General features: G+C 52.8%; 1 protein-coding gene across 5 annotated transcripts in view; it reads left to right on the top strand.

The window, feature by feature from the left end:
• KAZN (kazrin, periplakin interacting protein) overlaps nucleotides 1-26,503 on the top strand; it is a 1,036,128-nt gene that overhangs the window by 987,112 nt on the left and 22,513 nt on the right. For 4 of the 5 annotated variants that reach the window (XM_064589897.1, XM_064589898.1, XM_064589899.1 and 1 more), the window contains 3 exons: nucleotides 1,656-1,786; nucleotides 4,744-4,794; nucleotides 6,246-6,369. In XM_064589897.1, coding sequence (XP_064445967.1) covers nucleotides 1,656-1,786; nucleotides 4,744-4,794; nucleotides 6,246-6,369 — 306 coding nt within the window. Of the gene's footprint in view, nucleotides 1-1,655; nucleotides 1,787-4,743; nucleotides 4,795-6,245; nucleotides 6,864-26,503 lie in introns of those variants that run through there. The other variant, XM_064589902.1, reaches the window with a different exon arrangement.

Genomic DNA, 26,503 nt, shown 5'->3' with positions numbered 1-26,503 from the left:
ACAGCCCCACCTGCTCACATGCTGCCTGCCTACAGTAGGTCCCGAGGCAGCCTTGCTGAGCATTAAGTGCTTCCTCCAGCCGGCACCTGCAGCCAGGAGGGCAATCTGGTGGGGGGCCTGGGGGGCTTTCCAGGACTGTGCCTTCTGAGCTCAGCCATCCATTCCACCACTACGGATGGAGCACGTGCTCCATGCCGGGCACCGTGAGCTCTAGAGGTCACCATGGATAAGACAGCCAGCGTGCCTACCCTCATGGAGCAGACATTGGAGACGGGAAGACAGACAACCCGGTGTAACTGGGCTGACAAACAGAATGGTGATAGACGGTAGTTAGCACAGGGAGGGAAATCAACAGAGGACAGTCTTTGGTGGGGAAAAGTGTGGGGAGAGCTGATAACCGGGGGAGGCCTCTCTCAGGACAGGCTGAGAGGTCTGGATAATGAGAATGTACCTGATGAGCAGCAGGACCCGCAAAGGCCGGGAGGAGATGGCGGCGCACGTCGGGCACTGTCAGAAAGCTGGAGTGACCATGAGCCGAGGCTGGTAGGATGACCAAATGCCTGGCTTTGCTGCAGTGTGAGGAATGGAGTCAGGGAGGCCTGCTGGGAGGCTGCATGGTCTTCCAGGCAAGAGACAGCAGTGGCTTTGGCTCGGGTAGTGGTAGTGGGGTTGGAGACAAGTGGACAGATTTGGGGGTAGTGTTGGGGTTGGAGAGAAGTGGATGGACTTGGGGTTGTGTTTGGGGTTGGAGAGAAGTGGATGGATTTGGGGATTGTGTTTGGGGTTAGAAGTGGACAGATTTGGGGGTAGTGTTGGGGTTGGAGAGAAGTGGATGGACTTGGGGTTGTGTTTGGGGTTGGAGAGAAGTGGATGGATTTGGGGATTGTGTTTGGGGTTAGAAGTGGACAGATTTGGGGGTAGTGTTGTGGATGGACTTGGGGTTGTGTTTGGGGTTGGAGAGAAGTGGATGGATTTGGGGATTGTGTTTGGGGTTGGAGAGAAGTGGATGGATTTGGGGATTGTGTTTGGGGTTAGAAGTGGACAGATTTGGGGGTAGTGTTGGGGTTGGAGAGAAGTGGATGGACTTGGGGTTGTGTTTGGGGTTGGAGAGAAGTGGATGGATTTGGGGATTGTGTTTGGGGTTAGAAGTGGACAGATTTGGGGGTAGTGTTGTGGATGGACTTGGGGTTGTGTTTGGGGTTGGAGAGAAGTGGATGGATTTGGAGGGTTGCGCTGAGGATGACTGGGTGGGGGGTGTGAGGGAAAGAGGAGATCTGGCCGTGGCCTCCAGGCTTCTCACTAAGGAAGTTGGTGTTGACTGGCAGTTAGGATTGTTCCGGATCCAGGGAACGTCCAGGTGGTAGGAGCCTTGTGAGGACAGTCACCAAGGTCCCTGGAAACTCCTGCCTCTTCTCCTTTGCTGTGGTTAGGAGAGGGCCTAATTGGATCCAGAGGCCAGGGGCAGTCCTTCCCAGCAGCTGCTCTCTGGAGACGTGTGGGTCTGTGGAACGGAGGGGCAGAGGGCTAGGCAGTCCCTTCTCTGTGTCTCAGCATTCTCATCTGGATAATGGGGGCGTAGGGTGGCCTGGCTGCAGGTCAGCGCAGGCGGGGACGTTCTTGCCACCCCTCACTTACCAGCTGTTCCTGCTTTCCAGCGGTCAGGGTGAGCCCCTGCCACTCCCGGCAGCCCTCTGTCATCTCCGACGCATCTGCCGCCGAAGGAGACCGGTCGTCCACGCCCAGCGACATCAACTCCCCTCGACACCGGACACACTCCCTCTGCAACGTAAGGCCAGCAGCAGCAGGGCCGGGGCCAGGGGCCCCTCCTGGAAACCGCAGGGCGGCGGGGTGGAGGGGTGAAGACCTACCCGCTGTTTCCTCTCGTCCACCCAGGGAGCACTCTGGCGAAGGCATTTCCTGGTCTGTTCTTTTTGCAAGAAGAGATGGATGTGGGGCGAGAAAGAAAGGAGGCCTGTTTGCTCCTTGTGTCCGGGAGGGCAAGAAAAACCCAGAGGAAGGCAGGCCTGGGTCGGCTCAGGGTCTGCGCAGCTCGGGACTACCTCTGGCGGGGTCCCTGCGTCTGGGACCGTGGGCTTCTCCTCCCAGCTGTGACCTTCCAGAGCCCAGGGCCTTACCAGTACTTCATTTCCCCATAGACCCAGCTCTCAGTCCTTCTTCCAGGAGTGAGCCAGATTTTTTTTTTTTTTCATTTTCCAGGAGTTTGGGTAAATATTTCCTCTAGAGAGGCGTCCCGTGAATTTGTTCTGTTTTTTCGCTTTGCTTATTTAATCAAAGGCATGTGGGCGCATGCCTTTTTTGATGGCATGCTGGGCGCCAGCTACCAAGAGGTGCAGGTCCCTAGCCACCTAACTCTTGGTGACTGGCGGAGCCGCCAGTCGGGCTCCCAAGGAGTGAGGGCACGAAGGTGGGTCAAGCGCCTGAGGACAGGAGGACGCCGTGTTGAGGCTCCAACAAGAAACACCGGGGAGCGGGCTGTGGAGGCCACTGTATGGTTTTGTTCTGTCCCACAGCTGATAATATGGAGGGTTCCCCTGCCATGAAGACCGAGACACCATGGAGTTAGGTCTTCGATTGCATGAGAAAGCTTTCTCAAAAACGCAGCTAATGTTGTATTAACCAGCACGATTGATAATGTAAAAGAAATGAGGTGAATATAGTGGGAAAGAAAGACAAAATAACTCTTACGTGCCGATGATATGATTATCTACCTGGAAACTCAAGAGAATAACCTGTAAAACTATTAGAACCAATAATGACCAAGGACATGAACGGTACTGGTTGAAAATCAGTGTATAATAATCAGTAACTTTTCTATATGTGAATAACCATAAGGGAAACATTTTTTCCCATCTACAATAACCATGAAAAGTAGCTAAAGACTACTAATAAAAGTAGTAAAGACTGAACTTAAAATTAGTTGCCTTCGCCTGATGACGTGGGCAACAGGGATCACTGGCCCAGGGCCTTATCCCACCCAGTCGGGATGCGGAGAAGGCCGCTCCAGGCCTGAAACCCACTCAAGGCTGGGATTCTTTTTCAACTTCCTTAAAGCAGTTTGTTCTTCACCAGTGCTCAGGACAGAACCCCTGTGACAGAGGCTGTCTTGAATGACAGAACCAGGGCGAGGAAGGGGGCCACTGGAGGGCCTCTGACAGCTGTCCTCTGGTTCTCAGGGCCCACTGTTGAGCTGAATCTACAGCCAACAATGTCCTCCTTGTTAGAGAGCACGGGCTAGAGACCTAGGGGAGCCACGCACACCCCAAATGAGAAGACCTTCCCAGGGGCCAGATTTTCTCTTCTCATGGTGGGCCCGAGGGGGCTCGGAGAGCCAAAATACTGCTGGAAAGTCCATTCTGCAGAAAGGTTCTCTAAAGGCCTCTTGAATTGCATTTGGCCTAGCCTCTTGCCGGACTTGGCCTTGACACATTTCAGCTGCTACAGGTGGCAGGTACAGCCTGTTTATTTCCAAGATCACCTTACACAGGGCCCTGCTGCCACGACCTGGGTGCTTTCATAAGCCTGTTGTCTGAAGACAGCCATTCCACTGGGCCCTGGCCTCATTCTCTTCCCCATGAATTTGGCAAAGATGGCCCTGCCCAGAGTAGACCTGTCTTAGCTGCCTGCCAGATGGGTTCTGTTTGCAAACCTTGGGATGGGACTAAAGACTAAACTACCATTTGTTCCATCCTTGCCCTCCCTCAGCCACCTTCATCCCCCATTTCAACAGATGGGCACACAGGTAAGCCAAGAAGAGCCTGGAAAAAGCAGAAGGTAACCCTCTGTTCTCAGGCCTTTGACCTGGCACAGCAGGTCAGAACAGCCCAGCCTGGACTAAGGACCTGTCCATCTTATTCTCTGGCCACTAATTTAGAGCAGAGGTCGGGACTAAGTGTAGGGAAGTTGGAGAAGATGGATGGACTTGGGCCCAAGTGACATACTTTGTTTTTTCCATGGCTTTTTTGCCTGCAATTCTGGAAACAACCATCAGGGGCCTCCCTTGTAATGACTTGTGATCCCAATGATCTGTTTGCACCCCCAGGCAGTGCACCCAGATTCTAGGACATAGTGAAGGCTTTTGCACACCCACCTTTGCATGCCCACCGAAAGGAGCACTGGACCGGGAAGAAACAGTCCCAAATTGGAGTTGTAGCTCTACTGATTATTAGTTCCATCACACTGGATTGCCTGGAGCCTCTCTGTATCTGTAAATCAGGCCCATGAGGCCTGCCTACCCCTCCACAAAATAAGAGATGCATTGAATTGTTTGTGGGGGAAATTAGAAGCTACCTAGTCTCCCGAGTCTTCCTGTCCTGAAATTCTTTATTTTTGTGCTTTTTTTCTTTAAAATTATATTTCTTTATGAGCAACACCAAGTATAACCAATCTCCAGTTCCAACTTGATGGACCACTTGGGACAGGATCTTAGAAGTCTTCAAGTGACTGATTTGTTGGTCAGAGGGTGTTGGGGGTCAAGAGGTCTGAGCAGGCAGGAGAGCACCCCAGGACCTCTGGTCCAGGCAGCATCTCAAACCCCAGGTGCCATTGTTGAGCCATCTGGGAGTGTTTGCTTCAGGGGCGGGGGTGGGTTCCCCAGTACAGAGGTAAGGTGGTTCCTAAGAGATGGCTTCCTTCCATGGAAGACCCCACTCTCCATGGGCCACCTCTGCTCCCATGTGTTGTGTGTCCCTGCTGTTTCATTTCCCCCCTCTCTTTTGGCTACAGGGCGACAGTCCCGGCCCAGTACAGAAGAACCTGCACAACCCCATTGTACAGGTAGGTGTCCTTCCCTGGCCACTTGGGCCCTCCCATCATCCCATTGTAACTATGACTCCCCCTGCCCCTTGTTCCCCTGGGCTCTCAGCATCCCCACTTCCATACTTGGGACACCCAAGGCAGAGAGGAGTTTAGCCACTCCCTCAGTCAGTCATGGTTTGGTGCCTGAGCCAGGCTCAGTACCTGGTTTGCCCTTCCCTGTCGTCTTTCCAATCTGTGGACCTATTAAGTGCATCACACATCTTCCATCCTACTGCCCTGGTGAGTATCTTCTGGCAGCCAAAGGCTGATGACCCAGGCCATAGGCTCTTTGGGCCCCTTGCTGCAGGAAACTGTTCTTTATTCATTTTTAACATTTCAGTACCCTGTCATCAGAGTGAGGAGGGACCACAGGGAGGAAAACAGGAATTGAGAGTCAGAAGCGGGTCTCTGAGATCAGCGGTCTAGTCCTGGGGTTCCCAGATGCTGGTCTAGGCACTGCTCATCTGCATCAGGGTCCACCAGGAAAGACCTTTCAAATGCAGATTCCTGGGCCTTTAACCCTGATTCTGACCCACCAGGTATGGGGTGGGGCCTGGAATTCGGGTAATTCTGATGTGTTTTGGGAACAATTAGTCTGACCTCCACCTTTTGGATGGAGAACACTACCCCGTGTCTTTGATTGTAAAGCCCCCCTGTAGACACCACCCTCAGGCCCTCAGTTACCTAGACAGGAGCCTATTCCCATCCTCACTGTTGTCTCCTCAGAGAGGCCGGAGGAGCTCCAAGAGTCCAGGGGTAGTGACATAATTAGGCCTAGAACCCAGGCCCTAGCCGCCCCCCCCTCCCCCGCTCTACCGTGACCAGTCCTGCCTCTTATCCAGGGCCTTCAGGTCTGGGGTCCTTGCTCTTGGATGGCACAAAGCTCAGGGTTCTCCTTCCTCATTTTCCGGGCTCCCCTGGGGTCCCCTTTTTCCCACAGGGGCTTTTCCACAGGAAATTTGTACCCTTGCTGCAGGGTCCCCGCAGACAAGGGACCGAGCCAGAGCCCGGTGCGCAGAGGCGCTCCTGCGGGCCCTCGGGAAGCACCCCAGGGTTGTGGGCAAGCCGAATTTAAGGGACAGTGGCAAGTACAGCAGCAGCAGCTGGGGGTTACTGCAGGGTTATGATGCGCAGGCACTGCTGTGAGCGTGGTCGACCCCGCTGACACCCTCACGACTGCCTAGCATGGGTCCCACTGTTGTCCGGGAGAGCTTCCACAACGGGCCCAAGTCGGCTCCGCGAACGAGGGGGGGCGGGGGGGGAGGCAGACCCTGGCCTCTTACGCACCGGTGGCCCCGCTCCGTCACCCACCGGCTGTCCCTGTCCCTTCCACCGTCCCGCGTCCCCTCCACCGTCCCGCGTCCCCTGCACCCAGCTCAGGTGGCTTTGTTCTTCTCCCTCCACCCCCGCCGCCCGGCCCGACTCCTCAGTCACTAGAGGATCTTGAAGACCAAAAACGGAAAAAGAAGAAAGAGAAGATGGGATTCGGCTCCATCTCGCGCGTCTTCGCCAGAGGGAAGCAGCGGAAGTCCCTCGACCCCGGCCTCTTTGATGGTACCGCCCCTGATTATTACATAGAGGAGGACGCGGACTGGTGATACCCGCCTCCCTTCGCCTGCCGCGCGCAGGCGTGTCTGTGCGTGTGGACGTGCGTGCGAGCGCGGGGCGGGGGGTGCGGGCGCGCGGCGGGGCGTGCGTGGCGGGGCGTGTGTGCGCGCGCGCGCGCGCGAGCTCCCGCGCACGTGGGTGCTGGGCGTGGCCGAGCGCGGGCCCCGCCCCCTGCGGCGCCGCCTCTGTAATTGATGTACATACTCCAACCGTGTGTGACTCTGTCAACTCTCTGTCGTCCTCAGAGCGATACAGTTGTGTTGTTAATCTGGGTTTGTTTCTGTTTTTGTTTCTTTTCCGTGTCTTTTTTTTTTTTCTTTTTGTTCGGTTCGTTGGGGTTTTTCTTCCCACCTCCCCCTTTCCCCTCTCCTCCTCCTTTTTATGAAACTTGAAAACTTGAAGGACTGCTGTGTATTTGTAAATAACAAAACTATTGTGCACTCCGTGCTTGTAAATGTCCCTTGTCCAAACTGCTACTTCTGGAGCCCGTCTGCCCAAGGATGTGGTCTGTTTTTGATGTTCCCCCCCTCCCCGCCGCCCCGCTGCCCACGTGGTCAGGGTAAGGTCCGCTCCCCGCCAAGACCCGCGAGCCCGGCCAGGACGGGCCTTGCCTTGGCTCGGGCGTGCCAGAGGTCAAACGGGCTCTTTTTAACGGCCTGCCAGTTTTTAAAGTGCGTTGCCATTTCTTTCTTTATGGGAAAAAAGAAAATTGTTCCGTTTAACTTATTTGCACAAACGCAGAAGACTTGCTCTATCTAAATTATTACATAAATATTGGATGTATATTTTTCCATGGGGTGGGCGGGAGGCGGGTGTTTCTGTTGACTTGTCTTTATCATGCTGCTGCCAAACTGTGCAAGGTAGACTTTAGGGGTGGCCAGAACCCAGGGACCATTGGATTTCAAAGCTTGCTTTTTTCCGTTCTTCCCTCTCTCTCTCTCTCCCCCCCATTTTTCCGCCCCTGCATGGAAGTGCACTCCACCTTTCTCTCCCCCCTCCCCATAGCTCCTCTCCAGGCCTTTATGTATCTATTTATTTATCTTAAATAAGGAACACTGACCTCAGTGAGCGGAGGGTCACCTTCTCTTGGGTCTGTCTTTTGAGGGAGGTTGAGCACAGAGTGAGACAGCCAATCACATGACCACAGGGACCCTCGGCCTGAGTCGGTGCCATGAGGGTCCTCGAGAGGCATAGGTTCTTCCTGCAGCCGTGTCTGTCTCATCCTTGGTTATTCTGCATGTCGGCCAGGCAGGTGTCACTGGGGGAGGTGCCCATCTCAAGGGAAGGGCTGTTGGGGACACAGTGTCCAGCACCAGAGCCTCTCTGCCCTCCCCATTCTGGTTGGTTCCTCCAGTCACACTTAACAGAATCTCTCAGGATCCCTCGGGCCCTGTCCTCCCCCTTGTCACAACAGCCTGAGCCTGCTCACCCTAGGAGTGACAGGCTGGCAGGAACATCTGTCTGCCTATTTGGGGAGCAGTGTGGGCCCCAGTGAGGCTTCACCAGCAAAGGAACCGTGTGCATTGTAACGCCGGGTGATGGAGATCACGTGAGCTTCTAAGCCAGAGCCTCCTAAGGCCTAAAACTAGCTTTCCCTTTTCTTTTGACCTGTGAATTCCGCCCCTCCCCCACTCCACCTTAACTACTAACACAGCTCAGTTCACCCACCCTCTGCACAATAGTAGTTGCGCTTTCTGCTAACAGTAACGTTTTTCAGCTCTTAATAAGAAAGGAGATTTGAAAGTGCTGGAGCGTCTCTATCAGAAGGATAGGGTATTTTGTCCGAAGTCTCTAAAACAAACAAAAAAACACCAGTAGGCTGTTCCCTTTCCTTCTGACTTGGTGGGGTGGTTGGGCAGGAGAAGGCAGGGTACCCTGCCTAATAAGGATCTTTCTGGCCTCCTTGGGCTAAGCTGTTCAACCGAGCCTGGCGGTGAGGGAGAGCGGCCAGACCTGGCATCTTTCTCTACGGAGAGAGATTTTAGAAAATACTTTTCTCCCCCATGAATTTTTTTTTTCTTTTGGTTTTTATTGTTTGCCCTTTACTTATGACAAAATAAGATTGCAACCACTCCTGGTAATGATTTAGTAGTTCCTTTTCATTTCAGTTTTTGTAAATTAGGAGATAAATCTAAGAGTTACTAAGGATGATTTATTTAAGAGAACTACGTCAAATAGCGAATGAGTAATGGGTAAATTAGATGAAAATAACTTTTCCCATGGGAAAGGTTTCTCGAAGGCATGGATGCAAATATAAAATATAAAAAAAAACTAAATAAAGCTTATTTTAAAATATTATTGAATTCTATGTTATTTGATTGCTTCTATCTTGCTCCGGGTGGGAGGCAAAGCCCGTGCATGACCTGCTCTTTGGAATTCCAGGGCTGGGTCCGGAGGGGCTGAGAAAGCTGGCTGAATTCTGGGCCCATGGCGGGGCTGAGGCCAGGGTGGCCTCCCAGAAACCTCTCATCTTGGCCGCCCCGACTGTAATTTGGAGGAGCTGTCCACATCCAGGGCTGCCTGTGGTCCTAATGCACCACCTCCGAGCCTGGCTCCCTGGCCCTGCGTTGTCCAGCTCAGCAGCCCCAGTCAGCTTTCATCTGCTTCCCTCTCCCCACCGGCACTCCTTCCAAAGGCCCAGAAAGTGCGCCTGTGAGTTTGGGGCATGTTACTTCCTGCAGACCTCACTGGGCCTCTGCATCGTCCCAACATCCCACCTTCCCTGGGGACAGAGAGGAGCTTAAGAAAGAAATCGAGGGAGCCACAGGGCTTTCCTGATAAAGTTTGTGTGGGCCAGGCTTTTTCGAGTCCCATGAGATCCCCCGGATGCAAAGCCTGGGCCTCCCTCCAGTGAAACTCCACTTGTGACCCAAGAAGAGGTCACCCTGCCTACCCCAAACCCTGATCGTGGCCAGCACCCTCCACCTCTGCCTCCCAACTTAAAGACAAATCCTCTCCGGCAATAAAACTGATGGAAGACTGGCCTTTAAACCCCCCCATCGTTTCTGCTGGAAGAAAGCTCAAAACTCCGTGACCTATATAGACCGTGCCAAGGAGTTGTAGAGCTCAGGACTGCAAGGAAACTTAGGGACATCTACTCCTACAGTTCTCAACCCAGCCACATGTTAGAATCACCTGCAGAGCTTTTGAAAACAGTTACCAAGGCCAGGCTATAGCCCTGAATCAGAGCGTAGTTAAACCTTCTCTGGTAACTCTAAGGTGTAGCCAGCATTGAGAACTACGGGGCTAATCTGAGGCTGGCAAATGGCCCAAGCACACATACCACTGCTTTCCTATACCTGGCCTCATGCAGACATCACCAATCGATTGAAGAGGCCTCCCTACCCAGCCCAAAGTGGCCTCTGATGTCTTCACTTTACAAAGCCTCAGACAGCCACTGCCAATCCGTCAGAGTTGGTATACAAGGAGAAAGCCCATTTGCCAACCTGAAACTAGCCCAACCACCCCACCCCCACTGGACAGATGGAGAACACTTTGGTCCAGAGCCCAGTGACTTGGCCAAGATCCTAACTGTTGCTCCTACAGTCCTGTAACCTTTTCAAGGACTGGGCCATACCTATTCAAATCTTCATAGCTCTACTCAAAAATCATACTACCTCCTTTATCTTCTTTGAGACCTTGCCCCAGATGGCCCAACTTCAAGTGGTACCTATTAGAAATTGAAGTAGGGATGCCCAGGGGCCCGTGTACAGACCCACAGGTTGTGCACTACACTACTCCAGAAGGCACTACTGTGTAAATGGTGCCCTGAGTTGTACAGTGCACAACCTGCACGGCTGTACTCAGTGGGCCTTCTGCGTGCTCTCCCACCCGTGCTGGCAGGCTCCAACAGATGTAACCTAGTAACATAATAACAATAATAATATCTAACATTTATTAAGCACTTACCAGGGGCCACAGTCCGTGCTGAGCACTTTACATGCATTAACTCAGTTAACCCTCCAACAACCTGTATTTTTGGTGAGAAAACTCAGGTTAAGTAAATCATCCAGGGTCAAGAAGCTAGTAAACAGTAGAGCTGGACTTCAAACCTAGGGAGCCCGTAGTGCCCTGACCACCATCTGGGCAGTGAGGGGGTGGCCCCGGGCAGGGGACATCATGGAAGCCTCAGCAGGGCCAGGTTTACGCCTCAGCCACCCTTAGCCTCTGGCACAGCCTAGCACTTCCTTGCTGGTGTGACTGCATCTATTCCATCAATTCTGTCAGTCTTTTATCTGCTGGCCCAGGAAACCCACCCCCAGGGAAGACTGGGGAGGGCAGAGTAGAAACGAGCTGCTGGCCTGCACTAGCCGTTTGGGGCACAGAGGTTTGCCTCTTCTTGCCCTGCTGTGGGGCCCCTCCCTGCACCAGAGCTGCTGGGTTCTCGGGGTCAGCTCTGCCCCCGACAGGAAGTGGGGGTCCCGTCCAGGGACCCGGGAGCCGCCCCACGCCAGTGCCCGGTGGGGACTCACGGTGCGGTGGGGCTGTAACATAGGAGGTCACCAGCCAGCTCACCAACTTGCGTTGTAAAATATCCGCGGGGCCTCTCACCCAAAAACCTGCATTTTCGCAGAACCGGCCTCACAAACACACCCCCCCGTCCCCCACCCAGCCCATCTGCTCTGAACAAATGGCTCTTAAGTTTTTTCAGTTCAAACCCCACTAGGTGGGGCCAAAGCTGCCATCGTCCCCCACCTCCCACCTGTTCCCATTTTCGAGTGGAAAAAGAACTAAAAGAACTTGGTGGTCATAAAGAATCAAGAGGGAATACATGTCATTAACCTTATCTTATAAGAGGATTCGTAATTTTATATTCTAAAAGAATGCCCTATAAACATAAAATAACTTAGGAGTTTGGTCTTGGCTGTGTGTTAGAATAGCAAGTACATCACCAGTGAGGGGTCACTCTCCAGTAAGTCTTGCTGGCAGCGAGGGTATGAGAAGTTCATACCTGAACCACGGCTACATGGTCCCTTAAAGCCCAGTTACCGAAAGATACGCAAATGTGCCACGCTGCGCTCTGAGGGCTAGGCCCACCATCCCCAACAGACAATCCATGAGAAAATCATCCCAAGAGGATTGGTCTTTAAGAAGTGACCACTGAAAGCCTTGCCCTCTTCTTCCCGAAAATGGCAGGACTTCCCAGTCCCCAGCCCATCCCCCGGGGGAGCCCTGTGACATGGTCAGGCTATGCGCAGAAGCCGTGCTTCTCAATCCGAGTCCCCGGCAAACACTAGCTGACTGCTGGCCGGTATTAACTGAGTTTCAGGTTTTGTCTGATTTTTCTCTTAATGGATTACCAGGAAGTGGCAGTTAATTGCACCCAAACAGGAGACTCTGAAATTGCACGCCATGCTCCACCTGGAGGACCCTTGCAGCCCACCAGGGGGGCCAGGCCAGGCCTGGATAAACACTCCAGCTCTGGTCCTGCATCTGATTTCGAGCAATTTGTTTAACCGTGAGCCTCAGCGTCCTCTCGTCTATGCTGTGGGCGTCATAACGCTCGCCTCCTCACAGGCTCAGAAGTGAGAGCTGACTGTGTTTTGCAGCCTGGAAAGGACTGGCCGCATGGCTTGTGTTCCCATGATTTGAGTGGATTTAAGTTCAAATCAGAGCCAGGGAAAACATGTACAAGCAGCTTGATACACATCCTGAGCCCAAAGGCGACTCGATCCAAACAGGTCCCCCACGGGTAAAATCTGGGCCTCAGGCTGTGTGATCCTGACATCACTCCAGCTGTGTGCCCACTCCTCAGAGTCCAGATTCCGTTCCAGTGTGGCTCTGTGAGGGACTCCAGGCTTCTCTGCCTCAGAACCGGGAGGCTTTGACATGTGTGCCCCCAGAAGCCACCAGCCGTGACAAAATTCGTTCTAGATTCCAAGTAGAAACATACTCTGTGCTGTGGCTAATACAGAGAAATTTAGACCCTGGGAAGCAATTAGGCTGCCTAAGCCTGGGTTCTTGAGGTGAAAGCCCCCAGGTCACCCCGGGGAGGTATATGTATACAGAGACAGGTGTCAAAACCCAGGGCCAGCCTGGCCTCGAAATGAGGCCTGCCTCCAACTCTTGGCAGATACTCACTCATATCATCCTTCCAACAGCCCTCCAAGATTAAATACTGTCAGTACCTCCATTTTATAGATGAACAGACGGAGGCACAGAGAGGTGAAGTTGTTGCCCAAAGTCACACAGCTAGGAAGAGGCAGAACTGGGTTTCAACTCCAGCCATCTGGCTCCAGAGTCCGTGTTCTCAGTAATCATGCTCCGCAGTCTCCAAGCTCTCGCCCGGGGGGCAACTGATCAATAGGAAGCTTCAGAGAACTTGAGAAAGCCTCACTAGCCAAGCCCTGTGCAGGCTAGCTCTTCGGGGCTCATTTTTTCTACCCAGTAGAGGAAGAAATTGGAATGAGTAGTAGTTTTCAAACTGTGTTCCATGGAACACTTGGGGGTTCCTCAGAGGCCCCTCAAGAGGTTGCCATAGCTGGTGAAAGAACTAGCAGGCAAGGCTCCAGTCCTACCGTCAGCCAGAAGAAGCTCTGCTCTTATGTGTTGCACATTGGACCTCTATGTCCATTTGAAGGATCCCATGCCAGACAAAAAAGTGAGCAAGAAAGAAAAAAGAGAGAGAGAACCACACATAGATCAGTAGTGGTCAGACCTGACCATGCCTTGAGTTATAAGGATACAGATTCCCTGGCTCCATCTCATAGCTACTAAATCAGGTCTGGGGGTGAGACGCTGGGATCTGTGTTCCACACAAGCTCCGCGATGTGGGCTCATTTGGGGGGGAGGTCGCACGGGGCAGTAGCCGAGGGCAGCATCCTGGCCGTGGGTTTTAGCACAGACTTGCCATGGGGAAACTTCCCCTAAGGGACCGTGATAAGGGAGGTTGAGGCCACCTCCCTGGGGCAGCTCCAGGGTCCCCCTGTGAGGGAGGAACGGCTGCCGGGGGCCTTTGCTAGGCCCTGCTGAGCAGAGAGTGGAGGGGTCTGGCCTGGCACACCCGCTGCCTCCCGGGCAGCCTCAGAAGCCCGCAGTAGTACCCCTGTTAGAGTCACAGAGAGGTTCCTGACTTTCCTAGAGGCACACAGCCAGGAGGTGGGGGGACAGAAGTCAAGCCTGGCTGCAGGCCCAGTTCTGAGCGTGCTATCCACCATGTCAGACCTCGCCTGACCTGCTTCTGCCAAGCATCTGGTGGACGCTGGCCTTGGCCTGGGGCCAGTGGTGCCCCATGGACACCAGATGATGGGCCCTAAACTGGGAGCAAGACTGCCCAAGCTGTGCTCTGGGGAGCAGTCTGGAGTGGAGCTGCTGCTGAGGGAGGGGCCCCGGCAGGGCTCTGCCCAGACCCTGCCCTCAGGCTCCTAAGGAGGCCCAGCCTTCAACCCAGAAGCCTTATGACCCAAGCCCCGCGGAGTCGACAGCCCCTAGCCTGGCTCTGGACGTCCTGTTCCCAGCTTGGCCAAGGACTCGCTGTGTGACCACGAGCAAGTCGGTCTCTCTCTCTGGGCCTCAGACTCCCTCTAAAACAAACCAGGGCAGTGGGGGCCTGTGGAGCCTTACAAGTTCCTGGTGTCCCTCCCCCAGGCCACCTCCCCCACCACGCTCACTGCCCTTCACCGCAAAGCTCCAGTTTATTTCTCTTATAGATATGATCTCATTGGCACGAAGGGTTCGCAACGCCAAGGCAGTGTGACCCCCATGGGTTAGGTCAAATCTAAGCTGCAGCCTATGGGCTGCCTCAGGCCTCCTCCTGCACCCCCCATTGTGGAAAAGCCACTCCCCAAGGGCACCCCAGACTGCCCTGCTCACCCCTGCTCTGCACCAGAGACAGCTGGCCCAGGTCTCTTCCCTCCTCACCCTGGCAGAACAGGAAAGCCTGCAAATGGAGGGCCAGAGCCCCTCCCCGGGAGGCCAAGCACAGCCCCCAGATGAACCACAGCAAGACTACTCCCAGGGGACAGCCCTTTGCAGCTTGCAATGCTTTTTCCCCAGGCAGATTAAGGTCAAGATTAAGGGGGTAGCTTCTGGGCAAACTGTCTGGGTCCAAACCTTAGTCCTGACCATTTGCTACCTGGCAACCTTAAGCAAGTTACCGAACCTGGCAGGGTCTTTGTTTCCCGATGTGTACACTGGGGACAGCAAGGCGCTCCCAAGGGGTGGATGCAAGGAAGAAACGAGTTACTGCATATAAAAGGCTTAGCTTGGGTAGCAGTGAATATAAGCCACAATGATGATGACAATGACGATGACAATGAGGACAGGGATCTCATCTCAGCCTCTCACCGCCCTGTGAGAGAGGCAGAGCAAGATCCTTAGTACAGGTGTGAAGGCAGGCCCAGGCAGGTTCAGCAACTCGCCCGAGCTGCCAGGGCCAGCTCAGGGACAAGACCAGAGGACGCAGGACGTGTAGAGCTGACAGGGCTCTTGGCTTCTCGCCCACTCCCCTCATGTTACAGATGGGAAGGGACTTGCCCGCAGTCAAGCAGGGCATCAGTGGCTGAGCTGGTTCGGGAACCCAGGGCTCCTGACTCCCAGGCCAGTGTTCTAAGCTGCTGCAGGCCATAAGATTCAGCGGGGGGGGGAGGGGAATCCTTGGGTCAATTGTTTTGGAAACAATGCTGTGTCTCTAAACCTTAGCGATCCTGAATACAACACATTAGTTTATCAAGGATCTAACAAGTTCTGCAGGGAAGGAAAATATCTCACTTTTTTCCACTTATTTTCCCAAACGTAACTGACCGCAGAACCATACATTTGTACCTAGTTCCACAGAGCACCCTCGGGGACATGTTACAATGGGCGACTCCTCAGCCCCTGTATTCCGTGCTTAGAGACACTAAGTCAGCAATTCTTCGGAGAGCTCTAAGCACACCACACTTCTGACATTGTTTAGCCCTGGAAAGTCCCTGAGGCTCATATAGGATTCCCAGGAGCCTTAAGAAGTGAGCCAGGAGCAAGGCGAGGTGGAGTCTGGACCTCTCTCTGTCCGAGCATCCCCTTTGCTCAGAAAGAACCCGAGTCAGTGTGTAGCCTCTGCAGAAAAGGAAGGGCCCCCGCAGACTGGCTAAGAAACGCCAGCCCCAGGATATTGATTTTGCTGCTGTCCCAGGTCCCAGGTATACACAGAGTGGCCGAGCCCATTGCCACAGGGCCCTGGGGCAGGGACAGGAATGGGCACACCATGCTGCCGGGACATCCGGCCCCACCTGCCCTGTCACCACCAGCTCTGAGCTGCCTCATCGCTTTCCCTGGGTCCAGCCAACGGGCTCCATGCCTACATGGCGCCAGCCTCCTTCCTTGTTAGGACACCGATATCTTTGGGGGTGGCACGGAGCCTGTGGTTGGGGGCAGGCAGGCCAGGGAGGAGAGGCGAGAAGACTGCCTCTGACAGTTGTCACTGCAGGGACCAGTGCTGTGGTGATAGGGCAGGAGGCTCTCTGCACGCCACAGGGAATGTGACGGCTGTCTACAAACCAAGGGTCGGAGATAACAGGCCGGGTGTGTGAACCATTGCCAGTTTCCCTCCATCTCTTCCTGTGGGTGCAGGAAACACAGATGCATTTTAGGGACAGCCTGAACCCAGCAGGATCGGTCAAAAGCAAGCAACACAGGGCGGGATGTTGAGGAAAGCCCAGGCTTTGGAGCCAGATCTCTGGGTGTAATCCCAGAGCCAGCGCGTAGCCGTGCAACCCTAAGCCACTCGCTTAGGACCTTTGAGCCTCAGTTTTCCCCTCTGTGAAATGGGAACAAAACGGCCTATCCCCTGGGGCAAAGACGAAATCGCAAGTGGAGACAAATGTCCAGCCTCTGGCAGCTGCTCGTCTCGGTGTGGCAAGAGACTCCCACGAGAGGAAACGTGGGCCGGTGACGCAAAACACAGGCTCTGGGGCCTGGCCGTGTCCGCGTGCGCAACCGATGGACATTTCTGAGCTCCACCGTCCTCATCTGTGCGATGGGCCTGCTCACGCACAGCCTGTAAAGCACCCAGCAAGCTTAGCCATCACGGTCACGGTCACGGTCACGAGGGCTCCCTTGCAGGAAGGCTGGCGTGCCTTTCACAGTCTCTGTTTTAGATCAGCTCTAGCGGCCGCACCACCCAGAGCGTGGCGGGTGATGACCGGGCCCACCTCCGTGAGCACTCTCGGGAGGCAGCACCGTGCTGCGCGCATACCCGCCTTGTTCCCACTATTTCTCAACCCCAGAGGCTCCAGGCGGGTCAGGGAAGTGGGTGCCTGGGCGCTGCAGGCTGCCCCCAGCAAAGGAAGAGCGCCCTGCGCTCCTAGAGCTCCCGATCTTTCAAGAGAAGCCAAAAGTGTTATGGAATACACTGGAATTCTTATATTGGCAACTCTTTTTTTTTTTTTTAAGAATATTAGTGCTCTTTAGGAGAAAAACATTCCATGGCCCCAATTTGTCTCCAGGCCACCTGCTCTGCCACCTCGGGTCTAGATTCTCCCTGTGGGCTCATCCAGCTGTATGGGTCCTTGCCTTTGCCCTCAATCAGAGTGTGGTGTGGCCCTGCCGGGCCGTAGGTGCCCATCTCAATTTAATATGTGTCCTCCCTCCTGCCCTCGCTACAGCAGCAGACCACACTCATTTCTGAACCCAGAGCAGGGCACCCAGAGCCTGGGGCGTTTGGGAGACTAGCAGGGAGCACCAACCCTCCAAACTCTGGAGCCAGCACAGGAATCCCGAGCCCACCCGGCCCCCAGAGGCCCACATGGCCAGGGCTGCAGTCGGATGTGGGATCAGCCTGCCGGTGGCCTGAGAGCCCAGCCAGGTGACACCCCCATTTCTCCTGGCTCTCCTCTGTGGGACCCAGAGATGGAGACAGTGGTGGGAGGTGAAGGTGCTGGTGGGCCTGACAAAGGCGACTCCACACTCGCCCAGAAATGCCCGGAGAAGGTGTGGTCACCGGCGTGGAGACAGCTACCCAGGGACGTGGTGCAGGTGTCAGGCTGAGGACTGAGGACAAGGACTGGCTTCTGCAGGGGGGAAGAGAGTGATGAAAACTGGCAGAGGAGAGCAGGACGTGACTTGCTGACATTTACCGAGTGGCAGGCCAGTGCAGGCCCTTGACATACACTCGGTAAGTCATTCAACAAACACTGGCTGACCACTTCCTGTGTGCCAGGCCTAGGGCTCAGGCTGAGGACCCAGATGTAAACATGAGACCACATAAGTTATCCTGCTGTAGTCCTCACCAAAATCACATGAAGTGGGGATTATTGTCCCAACCTTACAGGTGAGGAAACTGAGCTCAGACAGGAAAGACAGAAAGACAGAAATAGCCCAAGGAGACACAGTAAGCGAGGGAACAGGGATAGGAATTGGGGTCCAGCAGTGCACTACACCACTTCCAGGCAGATGCAGGCAAAGCTGCCAGAGTGGCTTGGTTCTCTCGTTTCCAGAAAGCCAAGACCAGCTCCAGTTTTCTCCTGGACATTTCCAGTAGGTATCTAGGTTGGAAGAATGCCCCACCATGAGCCTCACCAAAGCTCTGTCTTCATTTGGAAGGACATTAAAGAAATATTGCTCATAAACATCCTTGCTCTTCCTAAATTGGCCTTGGGGCAAGAAGCAAAGTAGCTCACCGCTGGTGTGGGAAATTTCCAGGCAGCTGGGAGGCATTTTGAAGGAGGTGGGAGGTTGGTCAGTCTGCATTAACTGCTTAGGATGATCCCATAGAAGGCATTGCCTCCAGGTGGCTTGCCCTGAGCCAGAGGTCCGCAGCTCTGACTCGCGGGGGGTCCCCCTGGGCCAGCAAGCAAATGCACGGTGTCTCAAGACCATCACGATGACCACAGTCCACAGGGCTCACGGAAGCAGGCTGAGCCGCGCCAGAAAGAACCGGAGAGGTCCTCAGGCCCATAGGGGAGCCGGGAGGGTTGGTGACATGAAGAGGCCAGGCCGAAAACCTAGTCAGGGACCCCAGGCACAGCGGGGTGCTCAAAGCCCCCAGCAACCCGGAGCTCCCTCCAAGAGCCATCCAGATGCAAACTCGTACTATCTCCATGGGGGCACCAGGAGAAGAATCATTCTCCAGCCCTCAGCTTCCACTCCAAGATCCCCTCTGCTTCACCTTCCAGACCCACCTGACGGTGGAAAAGCCAGCCAGGAAAACATATGGGCAAAGAGGACTAGAAGTAAGAATATAGGCAGAGGCCGGGCCCCAGCTGGAATACTCCCCCAGCGTAAACAAAAAGAGCGAAGAGATTTCAATTGCAGATCAGACTCTAAGAAGGACTTCCCAAATGTGGGCACTCTTCCGCATTAGGACAGGTTAGCAAGGAGGAAAAAGGAAAGTTTCTGTGTCTATTTTTAAAGCATCCCGTAGTTGTCATGGGAGAGCAGTCTGCTTGCCTTCCCTGGACCTCGTCTTCACCTCTTGCCCCTGAGTCTATAAAATCAGGAACTAGTTGCCAAGCATCTACCTGGGACATGAGTGCAGAGAGGTGGACCCTTGCCAACTCCAGGAAATCAGTCCCCTGCCTCCTGGGAAGGTCCTCCGAGGGGCTGGCAGCAAGCGGTGACTGGGGGATGATGGCCCCTGAGGCTGAGGACAGGGGTCCTGTTGGGTCGGTTGACACAATGAGCCCAAGCTTAGGCTGGCCCGGGCCAGGCAGCGGCACCAACAGTGAGGGGAAAGGGAAGCATGTGACATTTTTCTCTGAGCGCATAAAGTAGTGATGGCTGGTAAAATCCGAACTCGGCTGGACTTCTCCATGTGCTTTGCGGTGTCGTGGACTTTAAGGGACACGGGGGGAAGGGAGCGCGGTCAGCTTGTTAACTCAGGGCCTCCAAGGGCCCGCTTGGTGCTGGGGTCAGGGCGTTGTGGGTGGGTGGCGGGCCCACCGGGGTCCTGCCGTCACCCCAGCAGCTACCCCATCAGTGACTTGATGCCCTTTGAACCCGGGTTGTCCGATCCGGTGCTCCAGGGTCTGTCTTTGGCACATATCTCACAGGAGCTGGGACTGGGGCCCCAGCAAAGCATCTCTATCCAACACAGCGCTGTTACCGGGCGGGGAAACGTGACTTCCTCACATTATAATGCAGCAATTTAAAAATGAGAGTTCAGCTTTTGGCTGGAGAAGTGCTGACGGGGGCTTCCTGCCACTGCCCAAGGGCAGGGAGCTTGGACTGGCGCTGGCTGCCCGAGCAGGGCCGATCTGAGAAGAGAGAGGCCCGGGCAGAAGGACTGGGGTGCTGGGAGCAGTCAAGCTGTGTGCTCACTGGCGTCTAGCGTGTGGAGGCCAGAGAGGCCCCCGAAGCATCCTAACCCTGCGCAAGACAGCTCCCACGACAAAGAATGAGACCATCCCAAATGTCAGTCAATAGTGCTGAGGTCCAGAGGCCCTGCCATCGGCCAAGAAAAGGGAGGGAGACCATGTGGTGCGTGTGGAGGCCACAAGCAGCTTGATGAGGCCGAAAAGGAGGTGGAAGGAAGATGAGGCTGAAGGGAGAGGCCTGCTCCCTCCCTCCTTACGTCCTCTCCTGCCTGCCTGCTTTTAACCAAAATCTATAGAGCGCCTTCCGTCCGGGCAGTGGTGGGCAGGATCTGGCTCATACACGCTCACGCACAGATATCCCGCTCCACATCCCGTGGCCTCTTGTTGGTCACTGAAATGGACCATGGTGGGTGAAACAACACCACGGAGACAGGCAGACATGGAGCCCTGGCTAGGCATCAGAGATACCTAGTAGCAAAAACGGGGCCCACTCCTGTCCTTATGGGGTTTACGCTCTAGTGGGAGGCACACTCCCTGAATAATCCCACGACAGTTCCTTGATTTCAGCCATGAGAAGTGCAGGCGAGAACAGGACCTGGCGCAATGAGAACACTGTGAGCGCATGCGTGCAGGTTGAAGGTGTGAACACGCAGGTGCTGCAGGGGGGCAGGGACCGGCCTATGCGGGAGGACTGGAGAAGGGGTCCTTGGAAGAGGCAACATTTCAATAGAGCCTGAAGGCTTCATAGGAGGTCTCCAAGCAGAGAAGCCAGCAGCTGGGGTACTTCTAGGCAGAGAACAGCAGGTGCAACAGATTCAAGATGGGGGAGGGGACCAGGAGTGCTGGGAAAGCGCAAGAAGCCCAGGGGGCCGGGGAGGGGGCATGGGACTGAGGAGAAGCCAGCAAAGGGCCAGGTCACACAGAGCCTTGTCGTGTGAGGAGCTTGGGCTTTATCCAGGGAGCCAGTGATGGATGTTGAGCAGAAGAGGTCCCTGGGAAGATTCAAATTAAAACAACAACAACAAAAACAACACTGTATTGAGTGTCCCTTTCCCATAACTTGGGCTTTTAATGATGGCATTAAGCTTCACCATGAACCAGGCCCAGGTGATAAGGAGAGGGATAGACTTGGCCTCTGACCTTGGAACTCCCTTTGTAACAGGGCAGATGGACAGACGCCCCCAGCAGAACGTGAAGAGCATATAGGTTGGACAGTGCACACAGCAAGAGGGATGTCCTCTCAGGGCCAAGTGGAGGAAGACAGACTCTGAGGGACCGCTAAATCTAAAATAAAACACACTTTTCAATTTATTTCTGGCCTCACCAAAAGTAAGGGGAACCCCCAAGTTGCCCCTATCCAAAACTAAAAAGCTGTGAGCTAAGACCGGAACAGGAGCAGTGAGCGATAACCAAGTGTGACACCTGGGGTCTGTCCTGGGGACAGATGCTGATGTCAGGACTGTGGACAGGGAAGTAAATGCTGGGGAGTGGCAAAGTGAAGGAACAGAGCCTGTGGTCTCTCGTTCTCCCAGGTCTCTCTAACAGGAATGAAGTGGTCCCTGCTACCAGGTACCATCCCCCCTCCCTCCCCACTCCCACCCTGGCAGGTCACAGAAATCCTCTCTGGATTTAAACCCTAGAGATTCCCATAAGATCAAATCTGAGTTCAGCATGCATGAGAGTCCACAGAGAAATTAGCAAATTTAGACCTTCCAAGGCCTTTTCAGATACATACTTACCAATATACCAAATATAAGCGAATATGTATGTAATACTTAAAAAAATTTAAGATGAAGTCATAAACATGAGCAAAGAACAAGAGACTATCTGAAAAGAGCAGGTGAACTTGGAAAAGAACTAAATAGAACTTTTAGAAGTATGTAGTTAGTAACATTAAAAAAATTAAACCCAGGGGCACCTGGGTGCCTTGGTCAGTTAAGTGTCTGACTCTTGATCTCAGCTCAGGTCTTGATCTCAGGGTCAAGAGTCCAAGCCCCTCCTTGAGCTCCACACTGGGCATGGAGCCTACTTAAAAAAATAAGTAAATCAAATCATATCAAATCAAATCCAAAGATGGGTTAAGCAGCAGAGTAAACTGCTGAAGAGAGAATTTTAAAAATGGAAGACAGGTCTAAGGAAATTACCCAGAATGCAATGCAGAGAAATAAGTTGATGGAAAGCATGAGGGGAAATCAGAGCTTTCTGGTCTACAACAACAGGCATTAGCCACATGTGGCAATGTAAACCTGTATTTGAATTCATTAAAAGTCAATAAAGCAGGGTGCCTGGGTGGCTCAGTCGGTTAAGTGCCCGCCTTCGGCTCAGGTCATGATCCCAGGGTCCTGGGGTTGAGTCCCACTTCGGGCTCCCAGCTCAGTGCATAGCCTGCTTCTCCCTCTGCCTGCCACTCCCCCTGCTTGTGCTCACTGTCTCTCTCTGACAAATAAATAAATAAAATCTTTAAAAAATAAAAAAGAATGGAGAAGAGGTCATATTTTAAGAGGTAATGGTTGAGAATATTCCAAAAATAAACCCATCGATATGGGAAGCACAATGTATATCAGTCAGAATAAGAAGAAATCCACCTGTAGCCACATCATAATGAAACTGCAGAACACCAAAGACAGAGAGGAAATCTTAAAAGGAGCTAACCAAAGAACAGTTGGGCCAGCAGCTGCCTTCTCGTTAGCAAAAAGGAAGACAGAAGATAGTGGAACAATGTCCTCGAGGTGCCAGGAGGAAATGACCATCAGCCTAAAACTGTGTACCCAGCAAAGCTCTTTGAAGGACAAGGGGGAAACATAGGCTTTTTTCAGATAAAAGCTGTAGGAGCTTACCACCAAAAAAATACTCTTAATCAGAGGAATTTTTAAATCATGTTCTTCAGGAATAAGAAAAATTATCCTAGAAGTTAGGTCTGAGGCGCAAGAAGAAGTGATGAACTACGTGCTTAACGTGTAGGGAAATTACTTTAAGCAAATATTATCAAGGTAAAATAATCACGATGACAATGTCTAAAATTGTGGGTTTTTTAAAGGACAGAATTAAAATAATCGACACGGTAGGTTGTAAGTCAGAAAGAGTGATCAGGATGTTTCAATAGCTCACGATTTAGGACAGAGCATTAAGATATTGCTCAACCCTAGGTTTTGTGAAGTTAAATACATATGGTAAGTTAAAGAATGGTTCTAGAATTCAGCACCCATCAGAATCACCTGGGAGGCTTGTTAAAATACAGATTACTGGACCCACCCCTCAGAGCTTCTGCTGCAGGAACGCTGCGGTGGGTTCCTAGAATCTGCATCGCTAACCAGTTCCCAGCTGTTGCTGATGCTACTGGCCCAGGGGCCCCACTTTAAGAACCACTGAACCAAAAGCAGAGAAATCGGGTGCTTCACTTCCAGACCAACAAAAGTGGGGAAAGGCAATGAGAAAACGAACAAAACCTTCCGTCTAATGCAGCTCTGTGCAGGAAAGAGATCATATGAGCCACATACGTAATTTTAGATTTTTTGTAGACACGTTAAAAAGTAAAACTGGTGAAATGAATTTTAATAATATATTTGATTTAACCCAATATTACCCAAATATTATCGTTTCAAGATGTGATCAATATAAAAATTATTGAGATTACTTTTTCTTCTTTTCTTGGACAAAGTCTTCAAAATTCAGTGTATATTTTATACTGCAGAGGCTTCTCAGTGTGGACGAGCCACATAATAGGTGGTCAATGGCCACGTGTGGCTTGTAGCTACCCTCCTGGACAGAGCCGGTTAGACTGCAAGTGATAGGAGCCTACAGAGGACAGAGGCCCCCACTCAGCCCCTGAGCACCCTCTGTATGCTGAGCACTTAGACCATCATACATCACCTCATTCAGTCCTCACTTAGACCTGTGAGATTAGACATTATTATCATCCCATTTCATAGATGGTAAAAGTGAGGCTGAGAACATTCAAAACACTTCCCCAAGAGAAGCAGAAGAGCCGGCATTCAAACCCAGGTCTCTCATATTCCAGTGCCAACCTCAGAACCTCACAGTTTCTGTAAAGCATTTTCTGTAACAGACCAGAGAGTAAATATTTTAGGCTCTTGGGACCAGACAATCCATCTGGTGGGAGAAGGTAGAACCTCTTCTTCCAGAGTCAACCTCGGTCCTCCCGGTGTTCGGAAGGATCCAGACTGACGGGTCTCTTGGCGACACCTCCTCAGACTCTGATAAGAGAGAGGTTCAGCCGGCCTCTCTAACTCACTGCTTGACTATAAATGTGAGTTATTCTCACTCGTAGGGCTGAGACAGAGGGGAAATAAAAGCGAGGATTGATGGAATCCCAGACATAAAATCTGGCACCATATGCCTGCATTTTAGAAATTACCTTTAATTAAAAAAATAAATAAATAAATAAATAAATAAATAAATAAATAAATAAATAAATAAATTACCTTTAATTAATGGTTTATGACCCCAAAGACGCCCCCCTCTTCAGGCCTTCTGCAGTGTCGACTTGGAGCTCAGTCCTGGGTGGTGAGGTGGGGGAAGGGGGTGTTGAAGGAGTGGGGTGGTGAATGGCTGTCTTTCTTCAGAAACCAAAATGTGTGGTTTGCTCATAGGACCCCAGGTCGGCCTCTGGCAGTCCTCGAGCCTGGGCGCCCTAAGGAATGTGAATTGAAAGCCAGCTCTCCGCACCGGCCTGAGGCCTGTGAGCTACAGAGTGACCCACACATATTCACACGCTCAGGAAAACGCACACACCAGGAAGTTTGCTTTTTCTCTTTGTCCCCTTATCTGTCATTCCCTCCCCACCCTCCACTCATTCTCTCCTTCTTCCTGATTCTCTTCATGTCTTTGTTGTTTCTGTGGCCCTATTTCCCTGCCGAAGCCTTGCTCTTTGAGTCTCTCTCTCCAACTCTCTCTCTCTCTGACTTTTGCTGCCTGTCTCCTTCCTCCTTCCCTTGCCACTTTTATAGCCTTTACTTGGGGAGGCCTAGCCAAGCGCCGCCCCCCCTGGGCATGGGATAGACAAGCCCACCCTCACCTCACAGGGAGCCCCGCCTCTCCCACCTGGACCAGGTGGGAGTCCTGCTGGGACGATGCACTTCTGCCCAGGTGGGGGACCCCTAAGCACCTGAGCTGAACTCAAGCCACGTTTCACCCCAGGAAGGCAGCGGGACTGAGGCAAGTACTGAGTGCCTACTATAGCTTCACATTCAGAATTTATACTAGTCATGAACCTGGGAGGTAGATAGTATTATTATTATACCCATTTTATAGATGGGAAAACTGTGACTTTAAGAGGTCAAGAAATTGGCCCAGAGCCAAGGGCTGTTCAACTCCAAAGCCTCTTTCCACAGGCCCAGTCCAAATGGACAACACGGGCTGTGTCTTGGAATTTCAGGTAACCAGATGTGGTGACATTTAACTCTCATCTTCCCAGAAGCAAGTGACAGAGACAGGACTCAGTCACAGGAACAGCATAGAGACTCTCAGCTCTTTCCAAGCCAGGGAGGACACACCCGCATTGTGTGCCAGAGGTTCACACCTGTAGGACCCAATCAGAAAGGCTTCCCTGCAAGCCAAGCCTGTCCTGGGGAGCCAGGGACCAGCAGGAGGGACACCGAGGCTGGGGACAGGCAGCTGTCTCACCAGGCAGAAACTCGGGGGCCCCCACGGAGGGCTGCAGAGGAAGCTGCTGGTTCCACATTCCCGGGCGTCATGGCAACATGAGCTCAGACCAGCGACCTGCTTGTGGTGCTCTGTGCCATCTGCCGTTTCTCTGGGGGCAGGGAAGAGGCCTTGCACCTACCCAGCATCCCCAGTCATAGAGTCCCCAGAGCAGTCCTGGGAGGGAGGCAGGTGGCAGGGAGGCATGATGCCAACCTTAGGGTGTTGGAAATGGAGGCATGAGGCATCGTGGCTGCCCACCTGAGTTAGGTCACTCTGCCCAGTGCCCTGCTGGACCAGGGGTGGCATCCTCCTGGCCAGCAGCTGTGGGCTTCCAAGGGCTCTTGGCTGAGCAGCTAGAGTCCCCCAGCGTTGGGGGGAAAGGTTCTGGCAGAGCTAGATGCGTGTATGGCCCCCAAGCGGATACAGCTGTTTCCAAAGAGTTTATATGGCAGGGGCAGGGGAGGGGTGAAGGAACTGGGGAGAGGAGCCTTGTCACTAGGAAAAGATTTCTATGTGTCCATTTCAAAAATAACGTACCTCAATGCAGGGAACCTGGGACACAGGAAAGTGTGCATACACTCGCAAATACCCTTGCACACTCACATGTGCACACTCACGCACAAAACAATCACACACACACGCTCACACACAATTAACCCTCACCCCTTCCCAGACGCAGACTTTTAACATTTATCCAACTAGTATATGTATAAATGTATAAATATACATATATACACACAATTAGAGTTCTACATCGTAGAATCGTGTACATATCATTTTAAAAAAACAGTTGGGATTACGTTGTACCTGCTGTCTTGTACTGTCCTTTTTTGCTTGGCAGTAGATTACGAACATTTTCCCATGTTAAAAGTATTCTCCAGGGGCGCCTGGGTGGCTCAGTCGGTTAGGCGACTGCCTTGGGCTCAGGTCATGATCCTGGAGTCCCGGGATCGAGTCCCGCATCGGGCTCCCTGCTCGGCAGGGAGTCTGCTTCTCCCTCTGCCCCTCCCCCCTCTCATGCTCTATCTCATTCTCTCTCTCAAATAAATAAAATCTTTAAAAAAAAGTGTTCTCCAGTGACACATTTCTCATTAATCACATATATTCCAATATATGAATGGGACATCGTTCATTCAGATGAACTCCCATCAATAACCACTTGTACTGTTTCCTACTTAATTTTT

The sequence above is a fragment of the Mirounga angustirostris genome, unplaced genomic scaffold, assembly GCF_029215605.1.
Source record: "Mirounga angustirostris isolate CCGP_5_RB_7025 unplaced genomic scaffold, mMirAng1.0.hap1 SCAF_4, whole genome shotgun sequence".
Classification (NCBI taxonomy): Eukaryota; Metazoa; Chordata; class Mammalia; order Carnivora; family Phocidae; genus Mirounga; species Mirounga angustirostris.
The sequence above is the reverse complement of the archived record's forward strand: the minus strand, read 5'-3'. Positions and strand labels throughout refer to the sequence as shown.